Genomic DNA, 19,412 nt, shown 5'->3' with positions numbered 1-19,412 from the left:
AAAGAGCTATTGTGCTTCCAGACATGTGAAGTCTCTTTCTAGTCCAAATTAATCCATAGCATTTTTATGTGTTGACTTCTTCCTCTTCTTCCTCCTCCTCCTTTCCCCCCCGCCCTTTTCTGGGGGAATTAAGTGATGATACTGTTGAAAGGAAGTGAACGCATTCAGGTGTAAAGATGAATTACAAAAAAATTTCTAATTTGTAATTTGTAAAAATTAGTAATTACAAAAAAGATGATTACAAAAAGATGTAATCCCAGATCTCCATGATTCTGTACATGGAGCCTACTGTACAAGAAAAACAGCTGCCAAACACTAAGCCTTTTAAAACTGCAGTGTTGTGTACTGGCACAGTCTCTGGAGTGGATTAATATAAGGTAGAGACCAACAATACACTCTGCTAAGTACAGCCAGTGTTAAACACCATCTTGCTCTTTTCTTTCTGGGTTTTTTTTTTAGTAGAATGACACGTATGTTGAGGCTCAGTTGTGCTCTGGCTTTCAGTCTTGACTGCCAAACATCTCATAGCTCTGAATTGTCCTCTTTTATTTCAGGTTATAGCTTTGATCTGTGAGAGCTTTTTCTGGATTAAGTGTTGAGAAATATTACTCGTATTCAAGTTGACATAGTTACGCTGAAAAGGTTGTTTTCCCTCTGCCCAAACAATCAATGCTATGTCAGAATAATAGCCTGACCTTGACAATGTCCCATCTGAGAAAGGGATCAGCCACAATATCTGTGCTGTTGTCTTGTAATCTCCTTACACATCTTTGAATCTTTCAGTGATTTTTATGAACAAATAAATGTAAGAATACAGGAATGCAACTTCTGGGCCTTCTCACCTGTATTGTATTGTATCCCAGCAAATCACCTGGTAAAGTCTCTCACTGAAACAGACAATTGATTTAGCAGGTAAAGAGTAACATTGGATGTTTCAAGGTGTGACAACCGCAGATATCCCACTACAGCATATGGTATCAAGGCACTATACTGAAAAATTAAGATTTATTAAATTAAATTTATTAAGATTTATTAAGATTAATTAAATGCTTGCTAAAGCATTCCTTTCCTCCTAAACATCAATTGTTTTCTTTGACTTTATATTGCAATGATAAATATATATCTGGACAGTTCAATAGTTTCTGATTTAATTCTAGAGGTTTATCCCCTCTTTTCTGTTTTAAATGCAAATTGCGTTTCTGCATCTATGAGCTCACTTTTATGCAAACAAATATATTTACAAGTTCAAATATGTGGCCACTGTAGATGCAGAAAGAGTAAATTCTGATTTTCTGCTTTCTGTTGTAAGAGAAAAATCTTTGCGGTCAAATCCTGGTTCAAGTAAATAAAAAAAAACTCCTATGGATTCCAGAGGGGTCAAGACTTCACCTTATCTGCTCCTTTGGCAGAACCATGAAATGACGCAAATTACCTACTTAAGAAATTGCAATCTTGTTATATTTTGAAATATTCTACTTACTTTTTCTTACTGGCATGTGGATAACTCCCAGATCCATTAAGTCAGTTCAGTTCTTTGCTTTGCATTTTATTGCATCAAGGTGTGTCCTAATGAGTCACAGCAAACTCTGCGTTTGGGAAATAGAAAAGCAAGTTATCCTAGTAAGGAAGTTGATGAATCCTGATTTATGTTAGCAAACTCCATTCAGAAGCCAGGGATCAGGTAAGATTTAGAATACAGCTCCTGAAGTACAGCTTTTTTCCTAGAGTATTCATTAAACTTGCACTAGCACTGGTGCTTGCTGATCTCTTAGCAATCAAGTTCAGGGAGCCAAACTGACTGAAAACGATTTGCTTTGTTTTGTAAGGTTAGTTTTCTTCCTCTTCAGCTCCCTGAACTGGCTCACCACAGGATCAGAAAAATGCCAGCGCTAGCACATGGACTTAGATCAGCATAAATTGTCAGGGAGTTGGAAAATAAGGCTTAAAGGCAGTTAGGTAGAAGGGTGAGAGCAGCACAGTAAGAGTCTGACTAAATTCACATTTGATGACTGCGTTCAATGTTTCCTACTTATCACATTCATCATTTTGGACAGCGCTATTGGAGTAAAACAGCATGAAATTGTCAATAGCCCTACTTAAATATGTAGTAGGTTTGTCCAGAAATTACTCATGAAAAGATCTGCCAGAGCAATTTCCCTTTCTTTTTAACAGTTTTGGGGACTTTTACTATCCCATATATCCCATATAACCCTATAAATGAGGTACAGTTCTATATGTCATTCTTTAAGAGGTTCTAAAGAAGCCTATGAAAGATTCTTTTTTTCTTTCATGACACCATTTTCTATTCCTAATGGCACTATTAAAACTACATGGCAAATTTGCAATGAAACTTTAAAAGCTTGTTGTTTTGAGTTTGCTTGCTTTTTTCCTGCTTCCTAGAGCACTAACTTCAGGCTCCCACAAGCAAACCCAGGATAGCCTAAATTCACCATCAACCAACAACAGGTGGGCAACAAGCAAGAGGTTCCAGAGCTGAGCTTCCAGTGCTAACCCACAAGTCCAAAAACCGTGAAATCTAGCCTAAAGTATCTAGCCTAGAAATTTAGCCTAAAAAATTCGACATCTCATACCAGATAATGACAGTCCCAACTCCATGAGCTTAAAATCTTAAAATATTTAAACTTTCTGGGTTTGCTGCATCAAAGAAAGAGAGCTAAGGGAGCATCTTAGCACAGAATAATATCCTCAGATCAAAGCAGTCACATGCGGATATGTGAGGAGGTGAGAGGGCAGGCACCACTGTCATCACAAGAAGGCAAAAGAATCAGAAATGAAAGGACATCCTGTACGATGAACAATGTTAAAATCATCTGCTCTAAGAGAGGAGTCAGGCTGGAGTGTATCAGCCCTGGAATCTGGCAAACAAAAGACTTTTAGATACCTTAATTTGATCCACAGGAAAAACCTGCTCTGGCCCAGCAAGCACCGAGGTCTCACAGTAAGAGGCCCACAGCAATTATTTTTGTCTTTCTGCAAATGCAACCAAAAAGGGAAATTTCCTTTGTTTAATTTGATGGTCTGTATGAACAATCGAGCCTTTCATGCCAATCCAGTGTTCATCAGGGACTGTTTCCAAAGCAGTCAAGTGTGACGTTGGCTGCTATGGATACAATAAGTGCAGTCACTGCAGCAGCCATGAATTCTCCCATCACACGAATAAAATTTAAGAGACCACTGTGTGGTCTCATTCAAGCATTTGCCAGCCCCGATAGGGTCTGGAGCTAGGGAAAGAACATCACGAAAGATTGTCACAACAGAAAGCAATATAAACCTCTACCTGTGCTCATCAACTAAGGAAAACAGAGAATGGAAAATAGGAGCTTAAAGACAGCTTTTGCAGCTGCAAGTAAGAATAAAACCTAAATGGGAAGTGAAGAAAACTTTCTGGCAGCTAACAGTAATTTCTCAGCTATGGAAACTAGTGATAGTCACTAAAGAAAGTGGCTGGTTTTCTTGGAAACCACAATGGGAATGGTGTCAAAGTGTTAGTGGGTTTACTGTTGTCGCTGTACCAGGAATTCTGACAGGGTATATTTTTTACATTAAATTAGTGGTAAGCAGAAATATATAAAGTGCTTTGTATACTGCAGCTTTGGCAGGAGTTATCAGAATGATACTGGCTACACAAGCCTCATTTGGACTTTCCATCAATTACCAGGGTAACGGGTGATGCTATGGAGACATAGTATGTGTGCTGGAATGATACAGCAGACTCTGAGTCGAGGGGACTGGGATATATCCACTGGCATTGCTATTAAAATAAATATAGATCCTGAAAAGTCTGAGTATACCTCACTGTGTAGAATTAAATGACTGGTGAAATGACTGGTTTGTTATTTCCTTGCCTCTGTATGAGTGAGTCAACTGGTCCTGACTGCATCTACGCTGCAGATGGTAGCTTGACTGGATTGCTCCATTCACACAGCACGCAGCCATGAGCTCTGTGGGAACAGAAGGGGAGCAGTGAAGCTGGAGTCCACGTGGCATCCATCCACGCTCATCATAGGTTACAAGGCCAGCCAGGTAGCCACAGTTACAGAGCCACATGGTTGACCCGTTTATTAGGGTTGGTAAACACTTTCAGCTCAGGAGCCAAGTCTTGTTACATCCTTCAACTTAATTATGAAGAGCAGTTTCTCAAAAAGGTATTCTCAGCTTAGCCAGAAGAATCATCTGAGCTTAGTGCAAAGCTTGGAGAAATCCAAGGAAACATTTCCAAAGGTATCTAAACAGTCCACTCTTTCTCCAAATGTCAGGTATCTAGCAGTGGGATCTTCCCAGGAGGCCTGAACTTCCGACGCACAACTGAGGAGACGTCACAGGGACAGTTTTCCCCAAAGCAATAGCTTGTACCATCGACACAACCTTCAGCAATGTGCAGCAGATCTGCCTTTAAAACTCACCACATCATGTTTGTGATCATCCTGGCTGAAGTTAATAACTTTCTACTACTTAGAAAGTAAAGCTTCCGATTACTAGTAAAGGCAGACGGCTTTTCCTGTTTCAGATAAAGTCTGCCTAAGACACCAGAGAAGAAACAGCTGCCTCTGGTCATCCGCACAGCACGTATAGCTAAGGGCAGTTGCCTTGTAGCACTGATCTGTTTGGAGTTTTACACAATGCCTGTCCACACGCATACACATTCAGATCTCCGGTAGCTTAATAAAAGTGGACAAAGCAACATGGATTTCCTCACAGCTATGAAAGCAAGCGTCTAAAATTGAAGGGACTGGCTTAATCTGGAGCTGCCTGACTGCATAGCTAACAGCTTGGCAATTAGGGAGCTACCAGGATTCGTTTGTTCGTGTGGGTAGGCAACTAAATCAGCCAATTTTCAACATGCATTCACACTGGTCTGTCTGTTGGCTCCGTTGTGGCTGGCTGCTGTCGTAGCAAAACACTTTGTGCCAGCTGAAAGATGCTGGTGTCTCCTAAACTCTTTCTCATTCTGCTTTACCTGTAAACGCAGCATGGTTGGTGCATGTTATCGCACTAGGGAAAGCCATTGCGGACGGCGCGTGACCCACACATTCGTAATGAAACTTTCTGTGGTGCAGGGTCTCTCTCAAAGCAGCTGACGTCCCAAAGCTGCTGTTCTTCTTCCTCAGAGCTGGACAGATCTGTGTAGCACTTACGCAATTCATTAGCCATCAAGACTCGCTATGGAGCCGGTTAGCAGCTGAAATGGCGTAGCTGTTGCTGTCAGCATTTCCCGGCAGTGGGACAGGGGCCAGCTGCTCAGCCAGCCCTGTTCCTAACAGACAAGCCGGGTTAGCTGGTATTGTGCCTCCTGTCAAAGGGAATTGCTTTGTTATTCTATTGAATCCATCAGTTGGCCAGGGTGAAAATCACAAAAAAATAAAAAAAAATGAAACAAAAAAAAATCTGAAAACCAGTGTTTACTGTATGAGAAAGTGACTTTCAAACACCCTTGCTGTTAAGATAGGACATGAAAATCCCGCAAAACTGGGTGAGAAAATTTTTTTTGCCTTATTACAGGTTTTAGTTTCATACAAATGCTTTCAGTTTATTATGCAAATTAAAACTCTTTTTGATTGAAGTGAAATCAACAGTACAGTTATGTTCGTTTGTGGTCGAGACTTAAATGTCAAGGACAAATGGGAAGTATAATAAACACAACAATTTCAAAAAAAATCTAATTAACTGTCTTAGTTCACTGCTTTTTTCATTTAGAGAGCTTCTATTATTCTGATGCCTTTGATTAAGCTCTTTCAGAAAAACCCAGAGAGCTCCAGCTGTCCATCATAATCGATGAGCTCAGCTAATTGCATCATACTAGCCAGTGCCCTTCATCAGATAGTCAAGACTTTCATGAGCATTCGTTTAGTGCCTGCAGACTTGACATTAACAAATTAAGCTGTCAGGAATACAGGTGGCATAGTGCAATCAAAATTTATTCCTCTTCCTTGCTTACTGGGCCATACAGGAGAAGTAATTTTAGCATCCAAAGCCAATAAGCTAAGACAGAGCACATTCACAGCTCCCTCCACTTAAACAACTGTAAATCAGTGCTAGAGAAACCAAGGATTTGAAAAATTCCCCATCAGATCGTACAGCAATAGATGTGGTACAAAAAATCTAGATTTATAAATGTTCTGAATCTGCCTTGCTGAACTGCAGGGCAACATTTCTCTTTCTCATCACAGCAGAGAAGTTTTTGACTGCATTTTAGGCTTGCTCTGCAAGCCAACTAAGGCTGTTTTCAAGCACTGCTGGCACAGAGCAATTTTAAAACGGGTGCAATGCTTAAAAAGGGAATGACTGAGCAGACGGAGCTGGCTGGTGCTGGGATGCCCTCCTATGGGACATGTAGGGTTGGAAAAGATTGTTCTTGCAAGTCCAAATTGCTGTCTTTCTGCTACATCTACCACAAGGGGACTTGTCAGGGTAAGTTCGGAGCTCAGTGGAGGCTATAAAACCCACCCAACTTACCAGAAAACAGGCTGCACTGAGTGCTTTGCTGCCCTGGTTAGACTGCTAGTATTTTCAGTATTACTTCAGTGAGCTCTGTTAGATTACATTTTTGCTGTTAACTGTAGATAACATACTCCTTTCTGGCCACCAGCACGCCTTTGGAGTGCGTAGGATTAACTTGAAGGGATCTGAGACAATTTCTTCTTTGTACTGACCGCGCAGGATCCAGGGGAAGCGTTTTGGCAGTGTGCTGGACTATCTACTTCTGTGTGACTATACCCAAGGCTAAGTTAAGCACTGTTGGATTTGACAGAGTTGTTAGCCAGTTTTCCAGGGTCTGGGATTTTGGGTGGGGTTTTTATTCAGTTTTGGAAAGCTGTTTTATGGGGACTTCTAGAGGGGATGTAAAGTTCGGTGTGGATTATTCTGCAACTCGTTTTCTTTAGCCAATGTTCCATTATTATGATCAAACAACGACTGATGAGGAAGGGTGGGGAAGCTTCCCTGGAGAGAGAATGGAGAATTAAATAAAATAGAAATATGTAACTCGAATTAAACAAACAAGTTGGGAGAGAAAGGGAAATGTCTGAAGACTTCAGATGGAGAGGAAAGCGGTCAGTGTAGGTCAAAGCATAATGCAACAGAAAATGCTGCACTGTGTAGGAATGCAATAGCTAAATATGCCAGTTTATCAGGGTGTGAGTACCAAAACCAGATTAAGGATGAGTGATAAGAAATAAAGCAATCTGACTTTTTTTCTTTCATCTTCTTTGTTGCTGTTAGCGCAAAATCTTCCTGACTTGACCGGGAAGAACAGCTAGCCCATTGTGCCCGGTGTTTCAGTGAAGGACCCAAGCTAAAGTCAAGGAGAGGAATCATTAGACTAGGAGGGCAGCCTCACAAAGGAATTGTTGTAGCTTTGAGGACTCTCCAATAAAGGAATTTTCAGAGGCAGTAAGGACATGAGTGAAATCATGAAGGATTAACAAATTAAAAAGTATCTTTCTGGAGATTTGGGGAAGATTTGCAAGGAGAATAGCAAAAGGGAAAAAACAGAAGGAAATCTGAGTTTGGGACAGGCCTCCACTTTAAGAGAAGGATTTATCTGAACTGGATCATTATTCACCTATCACTAGTCTGAACATGGTTAAAATGTGTAAAATTATTTCTCTTTCCCTTATGTAATCTTTTTCAGAAGTAAATGAGTACAAAATTCACAGTAGAAAAAAGTCCACCATCCACATTCTAGACTTGCTGCATTATGCTGGAGTGCCCAGTGACGATTTCTGTCTTCACTAATACCCAGCGCAACTTCGCTAATTATAACAAGACATCTGTTTCCCTATAAGGTCAAAATATGTGTCTGTCTAACAATTTATCTCTACCCTATGAATCTGACTTTGAAGCCTATTCCTATCGATTTCCAAAGAAGCTGCTGACACTTTGTTAGTCAGGGCTATCCACTCTCTTCTGTATTACACGTTGCTGTTATCGATAAGATCTATTGATAACCCAAATAAACACACACTTGCTATGCTACAATGCCACATCTTTCTCCATCAATGTATCTACTGATATTAAGCATTGTTATCATCTATGAGCAAAATATAGTTGTCCTGTTCCTTTCTAATCATACTCCCTCCAGACGCACACAAACCTGCAAATATGTTTGTTAAAATTAGGGATATTTCCATTGTAGAAATAACATCTTATTTTTTTTAAATTTCTCACTTAACATTTTATTTTGTTCTAGCAGAAGGTATCACTTTCCTGGCAATAACAGACTGAATTGATTTGTCTTGGCTTATTTTATCATAAAAGATAAGCAGATATGCCCAGGACTTATATCGGAGACCATCTGGAAATATCAGGTGCTGGATGTGCAAGCCAAGGTGTCAGAGCCAAACACTGGGTCACAAGAAACTGAATGATTGGAATATTTCATTGGTCCTCTTGCCACAGCCGAGATGGCATGAGAATCGCAACAGGAAATTAAAAGATTCAACTGTTCATCCACAGAAGACAGGAAGAACAGTCTCCATCCCTGAAAATACCTCTTCACCCTCATCTGTCCAGCCCCACCTCCTCTACTTCACTCTAATTCACTTTTTAAGACCACTGAGTCTCCTATTTATGCAACACTGTGTGTGATGGTGTTTTCTGTTCTCATGCACCCTTCTACAATGGGAGTTGGACTAACACCTCTTACCCCCCTCTCAGTAATTTGCGAAGCTGTCTCAGAAGCAGACAGAACCTTAGGATCCATAATGGAATGAAGTAGATAATACATTAATGGTAGTATAGCACCTCTATAGTTCAGGCCATTCAACAGGAATAATGATATATCAAGAGTACCAGGGGGTTCAGATATGGGTGACAAAAATGACCAGAGGTACTGAAAGACTTTCATATTAAAAAGGTATGAAAATGTTATTGCTCATTGGTTACCATTGGGGAGAGGATATTGGATTAGGAAAACCACTATTCTAAATCTGACTGACTTTTAGCAGAAAGCGTAGGTTGGATTTTTCAAGTAAATTATCCAGTATTACATGATCCTGTGGTTCATTTCTAGTCTTACAAGGTCTATACAGTTCCCAAGGACAATGCTTTTAGCAGGACAGGCAGCTGTTTCCCTGTTGCACTCTGGAGGTGAAAACCTTGAGAAATCTTTCTCAGTAAACAAGCTCGCCTTTAATACTGTAGTACTAAAGAATAATGGCATTTTCATCAGACTTGCAATATTTTGGCATGCTTAATTGAAGAGTTTTACAGAGGAAAAAATTAGGCAGTAACAAGTACCAAGGCAGAAAAGAAACACTACAAGGTTAGTTGAAAGCTTGGAATCAGCCAGTTCCCACTGTTGCCAGTAACTAATAACATGAAGGATAAGCGTTGCTGGCTTTAAAGTGTTGTCATCTGGGAAATTCATTAGATTATGCCCTTAACTAGTATAGCAAAGAAGCAAAGAACATGCTTGTGCTTCCTCACACCAGATCTACAACTTGAAGGCTTTGAAGGTATGCTCTCCTTGAACCCTACAGCATAAATTCTATCTTCTACCTGCAAACTTAGACTTTTCATAGTATGAGATAATGCAAAATACATGAAATAAGTTAACAAAAGTGCCATTTTGCTTGCATAACTGAGATTTTATTAGCATCTCTCTCTGGCACAAACTATAACAGTCAAATTATTGCTGTTGCCCCTCAATTGACACAGGTTTCTAGCGCAGATTGTACATTGCTAATTCATTTGATGATACATAGATATACTGCCAACATCTTCTAACCTTTACAAAGGTACTTTGAACACCGGTTCCAAAACATTTTGGATCACAAACATCAGTCATCTGTCAACATTTCCATTGGACCACCATGCAACATTATCGAATGTTTAACTGGTAACACTTGGCACTAGAGCTCGACAGACTGCTTGCAGAACTCCCACTGGGACCTGACAAACCACCAGTGGCCCACACACAACAGCTTGAGATTGGTTAATTTGGAATATGTTATTTGTAATAAGCCTTCCACTGGATTCTTCCTTTTGTCTTTCACTAATCCTACTGTCTATCACAGTGAATCAAAACCAAATGTTAAAGAGAGGGAAAGAACTCGTAAGAAGAACAGAAGATGATACTGTGAAAACAGAAGGAGAAACTCCTGTTTCTGTACCCTGCCATATTGAAGAAGTCCTGTTCCAAATCTGAGACTGCTCACATAACACACCCACATCGTCTCTGCCAAGGATAAAGAAACTGGAAGTCCATCACAGCATAAATTTACATTCAGAGGTTCATGTTTTTATAAGCACCCTATACACCATTTTCATTTTTCTGAATTTCTACACAAATCTGCACTTTTTGAAAAGGAGTACAATCTTTTAAAAGATTTAAAATTAAATACAGGAAACAATTCTTGTAAGCAGTTGTTTGTATGTCGTTGTTCAGCAAGCTATTCCACTGATGCAAAGTATAGCAATATTTAGGGATATTAATATATATAATATTTTCTGCTCAAAAGATTTTGGTTATAATTTTTCTGGTATGGGACTAGTATATATTTGTGGAGAGATTTAGATCTTGTGAGCTGCGTTGAACTGCATCTTTCTTGATTTCTTGTATTTCATAAGAATAAATTATTTATTGTTTAATAATGCTACCATTTGAAGTTATCTATATTTCCTTCCCTATGTAGATTAATAACATGAGATTTTCCAGATTTTTAATGCCTTGGGCCAGTCTGAGATTTTTTAAAGGATCTGATTTTCTGAAGATGTTAAGCAGACATCTTCCTCCTTTTAAGACTTTGATCTTGAGAATAATTACAATCTTACTTCTCTCAAAGTGTTGTAAATTAGCACTGTGAACTCTTTTACAAGGGATATTAATATCTTTATTCCAATTTTACATAAAGAGATGTGATGGGTAACAATGTTGTTTTCACTTGGTAAATTTTGCCTCTTTCAACAATGGTATTTTCTGCTTTCTGTAAATGTGTCATAGGATTTTTGCATTATTAATAACCTAATAACCTACTAGGTGGAACGCCTTCATCATACACTGAGGTTCATTCTGTTACCTGCTACATACATGTAATAAAAATTGGGCTTTACTTGAAGAACTTGTAATCTAAGCATTCTGAATGATATTTCTAGTGGTATTTCTTGGTCTGGTAAAGCAGATACATATTTGAAGAAGTCCCTCGATGGAACACACAAGGGTGCAGAGGGTCAGTTTGCTGTGCCGAGCAAGGCTCGTGAAGCTCACAGTTGCTCTGGTTGAATATCTCATTTAGCACCTCATTCACAAGACTTCCATATTCATTACTGTCGCAGGCAAAACGGTCTCAACTCAGGGCATTTCACATAATTTAATATAATGGAAATAAATAAACAGAAATGTTTAATCACTTGTTTAGGTTATTGAGAAAAGAGCGAGAAAACAAATTATTAAATAAACACCCAGAGAAATACCTTTCTTCCCTCTTCCCAGGCTCAGCTTCTGTCCAACACCTTACTAGCCCCTTCCTAATCTACACCCTCAGGGGTGTCCCTGACCAGTGTGGGTCACACACAGGCTGCACTCCCTCAGGGTGTCCCTGCCCTGATGTGGGTCACCCTCAGGTGGGCACCCTATCCAGCAACAAGTGCGTCCTTCCAAGACTGCATCACCAGCCATCTCCCCAGCAAGGTCCCCTACCACATCTCCTCCATTTCATTTCTCCAAATGCATTTCTTCACATTTCTCCTCATGAGTCCCCTTTTTGCATCTTCATATCTTTCCTTTTGTGTGTCCTCAGTGCACCCTCACGTTTCTCCTCCAGTATCTCCTGCCCCAGCAGCTAGTGCCCTTTTTAGCATCTGTTTGAGTAGAGAAGCCGTGTTTTGGGGCACTGTGGGCTGTTTCTATCTGTTGCCGAGCCAGCTGGACCGCCCAGGGCACTCTGCAGCTGCTGCCCTCCAAACCCTGCTATTCGTTCTCAATATACCTACTTAGTTAAGCCCAATTGTGCAAACACATAAGCCCTGAACTCTTCAAAGCCATTATGTGACTTATATACATGATTGCAGGATCTTGACCTAAATTAAGTATGCATGAATACACTGTTCAACTTCCTTTCATCATCCCTGCAATAAAAAGACTTTTAAAAAAATCAATTAAATTGTCAGGGTTTAATAATTCAATTAATTTTAATTCCTTGAATTAATTAAATTGTCAAAACTACAAATCACTCAACATAATGACTAGTACCTACCACTGGTCTCCAATACCTCTTACATACTGATACTTCTTGTGACATACTCCCAGTCCTAAACTGTACCCAAACCACATCACTAGGCAGATTAAAAGACACAAAGAAACCTTATATGCTCTGCAAATTACTTTTTTGAAATGAGCTCTTTTAAAGAGTCTTCTATTCTGAAATTTTATTTACTGAAATTCTCCCAAAATGTTCTGGAAGGAATCTTTTTCTTCATTGTTGCAATGCAACCCAGAAAAAAAAAAAATAAAGCACAATCAATTGCAGAAAAACAGTGCTACACCTCATTTTTGTTCCACTATAATTAGAAGTCTTGTTCTCCAGAGCCAAAACCATAACAGCTAATGACTTCCTAGGAAAACTAAAGCTCAAAGAGCTAGGAAAACCCTCAAGAAGCCATTTAACGCAGTCCTCCACCTTAAACGATTTCACTTCTCAGATTTATCCTTTGATAACTTTCTCTCTTTGATGGATATTGAATCAAGGATCTCCCAAATCTTCCTCTCACACCTATTAAAATTACATCTCATTTTCTGCCTTTACCTTTCAGCTTTCGTGTCAGTATGTTCTTCCTGTGCTCAGATGTAGTCTCAGTTTTGACTTCCCACCTGTTTTTTTCTTGAGCTTCAGATTCAGAAAGAGCTCACCATTTCGCCAAATCTTCTTGTCTTTCCTGTCTTTCTGGTTCATGTCATTTCTTTACAGACCACCTACATTCTTCAATTCCTTTTTCTACTGGGCAAGAGAACTTTCCTTCCAAGTCTCTAAATTTGTTGAAGACTGACTGCCAGAGATACATAGATTTAATTTTCCTGTTCTTCCCATCCAAAGGTTTACAAACCTTAAGTAACTGTTCCCCAAGCTATCTTTATCTGTTGTTTTGTCAACAGTTCCTCCCTAATGCCTGCGAACAGATGTAAAATATTCTCTGGTGGTTGCTTTTTAAAAAAAAAAGTATTCAAAAAAATTGTCTCACACATATTCCAGTAATTTGCTGCACAGTAGTTAAAAATCTCCGTTGCCACCACAGGAGGAGTGATTCTGTCACTACTGTCAAGATGTTTTCTTCTGTTTCTTGCCCCTGCTTTAATGTTATATTTACACCTCAAGCTTGTCCCTATAGCAGGAGGCCTAATGAGAACCTCATGGGGTCCCTGACTGGGTCCTCCCTGGTCTTCTGCTCCCTGAGCCTTCAGACCTGCTCCAGGCCATTCCCAGGACTGCCATTAGCAGAAAGGGATGGAAAAGTCCTGGCAGCCCTCAATAACGTCTCACCCTCAGGCTCCTGGGAGGCAGTGTGCTTGCCACAATATCAGGTCCAGATGACAGCAAGATTTTTCCATTGCTCACAGGACAGAATTACCTGCAACCACCATTGCCATCTTTTATTTCCTCCTACAAACCTTGGTCCTGAACCTCACAGCCTTGGGTCACACAGCTTTTTTTTCTCTGCCGGTGTAATACTTTGTCCCACAAGCTTGAGTGGCCTTGCCTGCTCAGCTACACCATTTCTGAATCAGGCAGAGCTTCTTGGTGGTTAACTTCTTTATAGTCCCTATATGACATCTGTCCAGCATTTATGGGTCCAAAGCTGTACCTACAGGTGTGTGGAAGTTAACAGACAGCCAAAGCACTTTATTTTACCCTTAATTATCTATTGACTGCTTCCTTGGTTCATAGTATCTTCAATCAGATAGGAAAGGGAGAAGGGAGGGAGGAAGGGAGGAAGGGAGGAAAGGAAAGGGAGGGAGAAAGAAGGAATCTGCTTAGGGACATGGTTTAGTGGTCGACTTGGCAGTGCTTGGTTAATGGTTGCACTTGATGATCTTAAAGGTCTTTTCCAACCTAAATGATTCTATGATTCTATGGTTAATGAAGCCTGATAAGCCAATTTCTGTTAAGAGTTAAGAAGGAAGCCTGACAGGCCAATGGTGCTACAAACCCCTGCACACAGGACAGCTGAGGGACGGGGTGCTGACCCCTTGGCTGGAACAGTGCCCATTAGTATAATTATGCCCTGACTTTGGCCCAAAACCTAGCAAGGGTTACTGCGTTGTCTTTTTGAGATTATAGTCATAAAATTAAGTCAACTGTGGGCAATATATTCAGCTCGTTTTCATACACACACTGCAAGCCTTGTTACCAGGGCCTCACAAAGCATCTCTTGAAAAAGGAATACAAGATGCTCTTTGTAAATAAAAGTTCATGAGTCTGAGGAATGAAGTCATTTTCCAAAATCGCAGTGAACTATATTCTTTTTCACGAGCCGACGAGAAGCCGAGAGGTGGGCTTGAGGGGAAGGATCTGAATGAAGCGTGTTAGAGAAACCACTTAGCCCTATTAGCCCATGGCACAGCCAGGCTGTCTCCCTCCTCCTCCTCCTCCTCCTCCTCCCGCCCACAGCCTCCCCTCCCCCATGTCAAAAGAAAAAGTTGGTCTAGCGGTTTTTTTAATAAATTTGGCACCTTTCTGCTTTCCACTGAATAAACTGGAGATGTTAAAAAATAAACAGTCACGAGAGTCAATGCTTCGCATGGAGCGGTCGGATGGAGTTGGGGGGGGTGGTGGCGTGGGGGGAGGAAAGGGTGACCTCACTTTCTGAACGGCAAAGTTTGAGTGGGAGGGTCTCGACACGAAAGGTAAAAAAGGGAACGATGTGAACATGTGAAGGAAGCCAGAGCACCGAGCGGAGCGTCAGTCTGTATCCTGACAGGGGGAGATAAGGTGGCTGGGGAGCCAGCGGTGCTTTCCTGGAATACAATCTCTGTTTGACACTCTCTGCTTAAGCACTGCCCATCTGTATGTTATTGAGCTGGAGCCTCTGGGGAAAAAGAGGAGCCACAGGCACAGAGAGTGAACGAGGGAGGCAGCAAAAGCGCTTTTCTTCCTTTCTGTTCCCTTTTTTTTTCTTTTTTTTTTTTTTTCCTCTTTTAAATAAGGATCTGGTTAGACTGCCTTGAAGTGCCACATCTGGAAACTGAACGCTGAAAGAAAGTTAAAATAACTGAGGCACCACTAAGCCAAGGGGGGCTGATTGCAGAAGAGGGTAAACAATTACTGAGACGCTAGAAGACCACTGCTGGATGTAAGGGGAGGAAATGGCTTTGATCTCCGCCTGGCCCCTCGTTTCTCCTATATTATTCTTTTTGAGATGCTTCTCCTCCAGCACAGCCTCGAGTGAGGGAGGCGTTTTTCAGTTTGACATTGAAGGTAGCTCAGCGGTCAGCGCGCAAGAAGCCACTGTTATCAGAGGGCAGCAGCAGGCAGTAGCTACTGGAAGTTGGGTGCCTTTTGCTGAGGTACAGTAACTCCCTTCTCTCTCTAGTGTCTGCACTTTTCTGCTTTCATCTGTCTGTCTTGAAGCTCCCATCTGGTTAACGTTAGCTTAATCATTCAATCCTTAAAGCAATACCAGAGATTTTTTTGCGGGGGGGGTCTGAGACGTTGCATTTCGGGACTGGAGAGATACAGTTCAGACTTCAAAATGTACACATGCCCTGCCTGCTGTGAGCAGACAGCTGCTGTACTTTGCAGTGAGGCTGGCTTAGCACGTCTCTGACTTTCCTGCCAACATAACTAAACAGGCCTGTCTAAACAGAGCTATTTTAAAAGGGTTAATTGTCACAACACTTTTCTGCTTGCCTTGTTGTAGTTCCTGGAATTGTAATTCACTTAAACTTCCAGAAAGAGTCTGTCTTTTGGTGGCAAACACTGTACTGTAGAAGTTTGTGCTTTTGTCTCTGAATGCTATCCGCCTCCAAAATGTGAAGTTCCTTTTTGCGGTGGGAGCGGAGATAACAAATCACACACGTGTAGGAAACTGCCTGCAGAGAAAACACCTGCAGAGATTTTAAGACTTCCAAAAATTATGAGTTTGGGATTAGTGACAAATGGAATTAGAGAGATCTGAGAAGCAATTTGACGGGGGAAAATATTCCTGCAACCCCTGTGTTTTGCCATTGGCTGATACTCCTCATTCTAGCGAGGCTGCATTGGGAATGGACTACTCAAAAATACAGCTTGAGAAAACAATAAATTACTCCAGCATACACTGGGAGGGGGGGACAGTAATGTCTCATGCGTGGGAGATGCAAAGCAGGAGGCAAATTGAGTTACATAAGGTCATGGGAAGGGAAAGAGTAGCTCTTCTAGCATAACATCCAAAAATGAGGTGCAATTAGCACAGCCGTGTCACTGTGACAATATCAAGATCGCAGTCTCTGATATCACACAGCTAATTTTCCCCCTACACTCCAATTGCCAGAACTAACAGCCATGGAAATAAGCGCACAAGCCCTTCAGACAGCTGGGGTTACCGCGGGGCTGGGCAGAGCTCATCCCCCCACTGCAGCAGCTCCAAGCAGCTGGGCAGCCTCGGGAAATGCCTGCCCACCCTGCCAGGGACTCGGCATGAAACATGACTTGTGTGAGAAAACTGGAGGCTAAACCGTTCTCTGCTCAGCACAGGGGCTCTCGGGAGCCCTCCCGGGCTTGGACGGGCTCCATGACGTGGGATGTACAGCTCTTCTCCCCTGGCCGGGGATCAGCCCCAGGAAGCTGCATTGCCACCTGTTGCTTACAACATGGAAAGTCCCTCAATGAAATGCCTGATGTAAGAGCTGGATGGGTTTTGTAGCTGCTTTTCACAGGATAATGGGCATAAGTGATTATTAGCCTTTCTCGATATGATAGTGTAGTATGGTTTTCCCAAAGACACAGTTCACATTGCTTCATTTTGATATATTAGACTTTACCTTGGGAAGGTGCTGTGGGATATATTGGACACTGCAGGGGAATGACACTTTAGTCTCCTTCACCCATTTTAATCCTCCCTAAAGTTTCATTTGTACAGTCCGATCTAATAGACTCACTAACTGGTGTTTACTCTGGCAGTTTACTTCATCCCCTGCAATGACAGCACTTTAGACTCTGGATCCCTTGTTACAAATGAATGATGCTGCCTGCTATCGTCATACCAAGGCCCTTGGCTGCAGGATGTTATGGTTTCATGAGGAAGAGCCATGATTTTGGGCCCTTTTGCTAACTGCAGATTCACCGTACTGTTGCATTTCAGAGCCCACCTCCATGGCAATTTCCAAGGAGGCCCAGTAGGATGCTCTCTTAGGATAGGGCTGGTGGCTCTGTAACAGAGAGAACCTGCTTAACCATTGATCCATGTACGTAGTTGGTAACAGGAGCTGGGGAACCGGCTCTAAGCTCGGAGGTTGACGTAAGGGCCAGAGAGTGATGGTCTGGTAGTCTCTCAGCCGAGGAGGGAACATTTCCTTTGGTCCTCAGAGAGCCTCCCCCTCCCACAGCCCACCTCCCCTCCCTTCACCCCGGGAACAGGGTTTATCCCAGCAGGTTTGAATTAGCCCCTTTCAAAGCCCGAGCTCTTAACCCGCAGCTCACAGTGAACCACAGAGTAAACTCCCTTACACAGCGCGGTTTGATTCAGCTGCTTCATCTAAATATTGACTCAGGCCTATAGCTCTCCCGAGCAGACAGAGGCTGTTAGTCACGTTGAATAGTGCCAAATTATACAAAAGGGGCAGATTTACAAGAAAGAGTTACAGAGCCGTGGACGGTGCTTCATGGTGGACTGTGGTGCTACTCAACCGCGATGTGAAGCATGCCACCGTAAAGCCGAGCACAGATCAGGGCAGTCAGAAATCACGACCTTTCAGCGTGTGGGGCAGGTGCTGGTCAGCACTTGCCCCACACATGATTCTGTTCTGCACATCTTCAGAAATTTGCAAGGTCTGAAACAGTGCTGATGGGAGTTACCAAGCTATAACTGGTGGGGTGCTCTTAAATCTTGGTAAGAGTTTGATATTATGAACCTATAGAAGAACAGGAGACCCCAATTAATGTAAATACATATTAGTGAATATTTCTCCCACTCCTCTTCCATTCCCATGTTTGGCAACTCTAAACTCAGAGGAACTGGGAGAAGTGGTTTAAAAATTCAGAATTAATGTTAATGTGGAGTTTTCTGTGCCTTGGATTTGAATGAAAGCCTCTTGATGGCAGAGAGAAGAGAACTAACTACGTTTTCAATGCTATGCTAATATGCTGTACTCACTCACAGAGCAGACCATGGGTTTGAGTTGGATCTCAGCAACATCTAGTAGCTTGGTGCCCTGGTTGTTAATCAGTATGTGATCCAGTATACCTTAATTAGGCACATAAACTGTGCTAAACTTCTTCAATCCAAATCAAGCACGGTCTTCAAGTATAACTGAAGCTGGAATCCCCATTCCCCATACAGTAATGGAGACACCAGGTTTTTTAAATCTCTAATTCCTAGCTGTCTTCCCTGGAGGCCCTCAAAGGATCCTCTTCCTTTGTAAGGACTATGTTGGGTACTCACTTCAGGACAGCTTTATTAATCAGCTAAAGGCTGGGGCACAAAATGTAGATGTTTAATTTAACTGGACTAGATTCCACCCAACGAAATGTCATGTTACCTGCAAAATGAGCACTGGTAGTGACCATCATGGAATACTGTATCTAGGTCTCTGCCTCTGTTTCAAGAATGCTTATAAATTGATGAAAATTATTCAGAAAAGTATCATGAGAAGCATTAGAGTGTTAGGAATTGGAAGATAGCTGATTACAATACAATCTGCTTAGCTCAGAGGGAGGTTAAGAAAAAACTTTGAACTTATTGTGTAAGCACATACACAGGCAAAAAAAAATTAATAACAGGCTCATTAGTCTAACAAAAGAAGGTCTCATCATATGCAACAATTGGAAACTGAAGGTGACCCAGTTCAGACTACAAGTTAGTTACAAATTTTAATTTCAAAGGTAGTTAAGCACTGGAGACTTTATCTGGTTGTGTTGGATTGTCTATCAAGACGCAGATGAATATGAAAAGCACTCCCAAGTACTCAGTTGCTTGTGTGCTATTTAGGATGATTAAGTTCCTTGGCTCACGAAGACAATAAGGGGACCCAGGGAAGACCTTATGGTGCCGAATCCTGATGTGTATGGGGAGACAATGAGAAACAGAAAGAGAACGAGCACAAAGCGCTGGATCCAGCTCATCAGTATAACCCAACCACAGTTGGTGGCATTAAGTCAGAGATTGATTTTTCCAAATAAGGATAGATTAAAATATTTTACAAGGAAGATTCATCAGAGATGGAAGCAAAGGATTTTAAACTGACAGTCAGATATGAAATG

The 19,412-nt window shown here is 41.5% G+C and overlaps 1 protein-coding gene across 1 annotated transcript in view; it reads left to right on the top strand.

Annotated features, from left to right (window-relative positions):
- The first annotated feature begins 14,958 nt into the window (after positions 1-14,958).
- LAMA4 (laminin subunit alpha 4) overlaps positions 14,959-19,412 on the top strand; it is a 116,185-nt gene continuing 111,731 nt past the window's right edge. Inside the window, exon 1 of the mRNA XM_075498583.1 lies at positions 14,959-15,520. Within this exon, the coding sequence (XP_075354698.1) occupies positions 15,320-15,520 (201 nt within the window). The 5' untranslated portion in view covers positions 14,959-15,319. The remainder of the gene's footprint in view (positions 15,521-19,412) is intronic.

Source organism: Mycteria americana, chromosome 3 (genome assembly GCF_035582795.1).
Source record: "Mycteria americana isolate JAX WOST 10 ecotype Jacksonville Zoo and Gardens chromosome 3, USCA_MyAme_1.0, whole genome shotgun sequence".
Classification (NCBI taxonomy): domain Eukaryota; kingdom Metazoa; phylum Chordata; class Aves; order Ciconiiformes; family Ciconiidae; genus Mycteria; species Mycteria americana.
The sequence above is the reverse complement of the archived record's forward strand: the minus strand, read 5'-3'. Positions and strand labels throughout refer to the sequence as shown.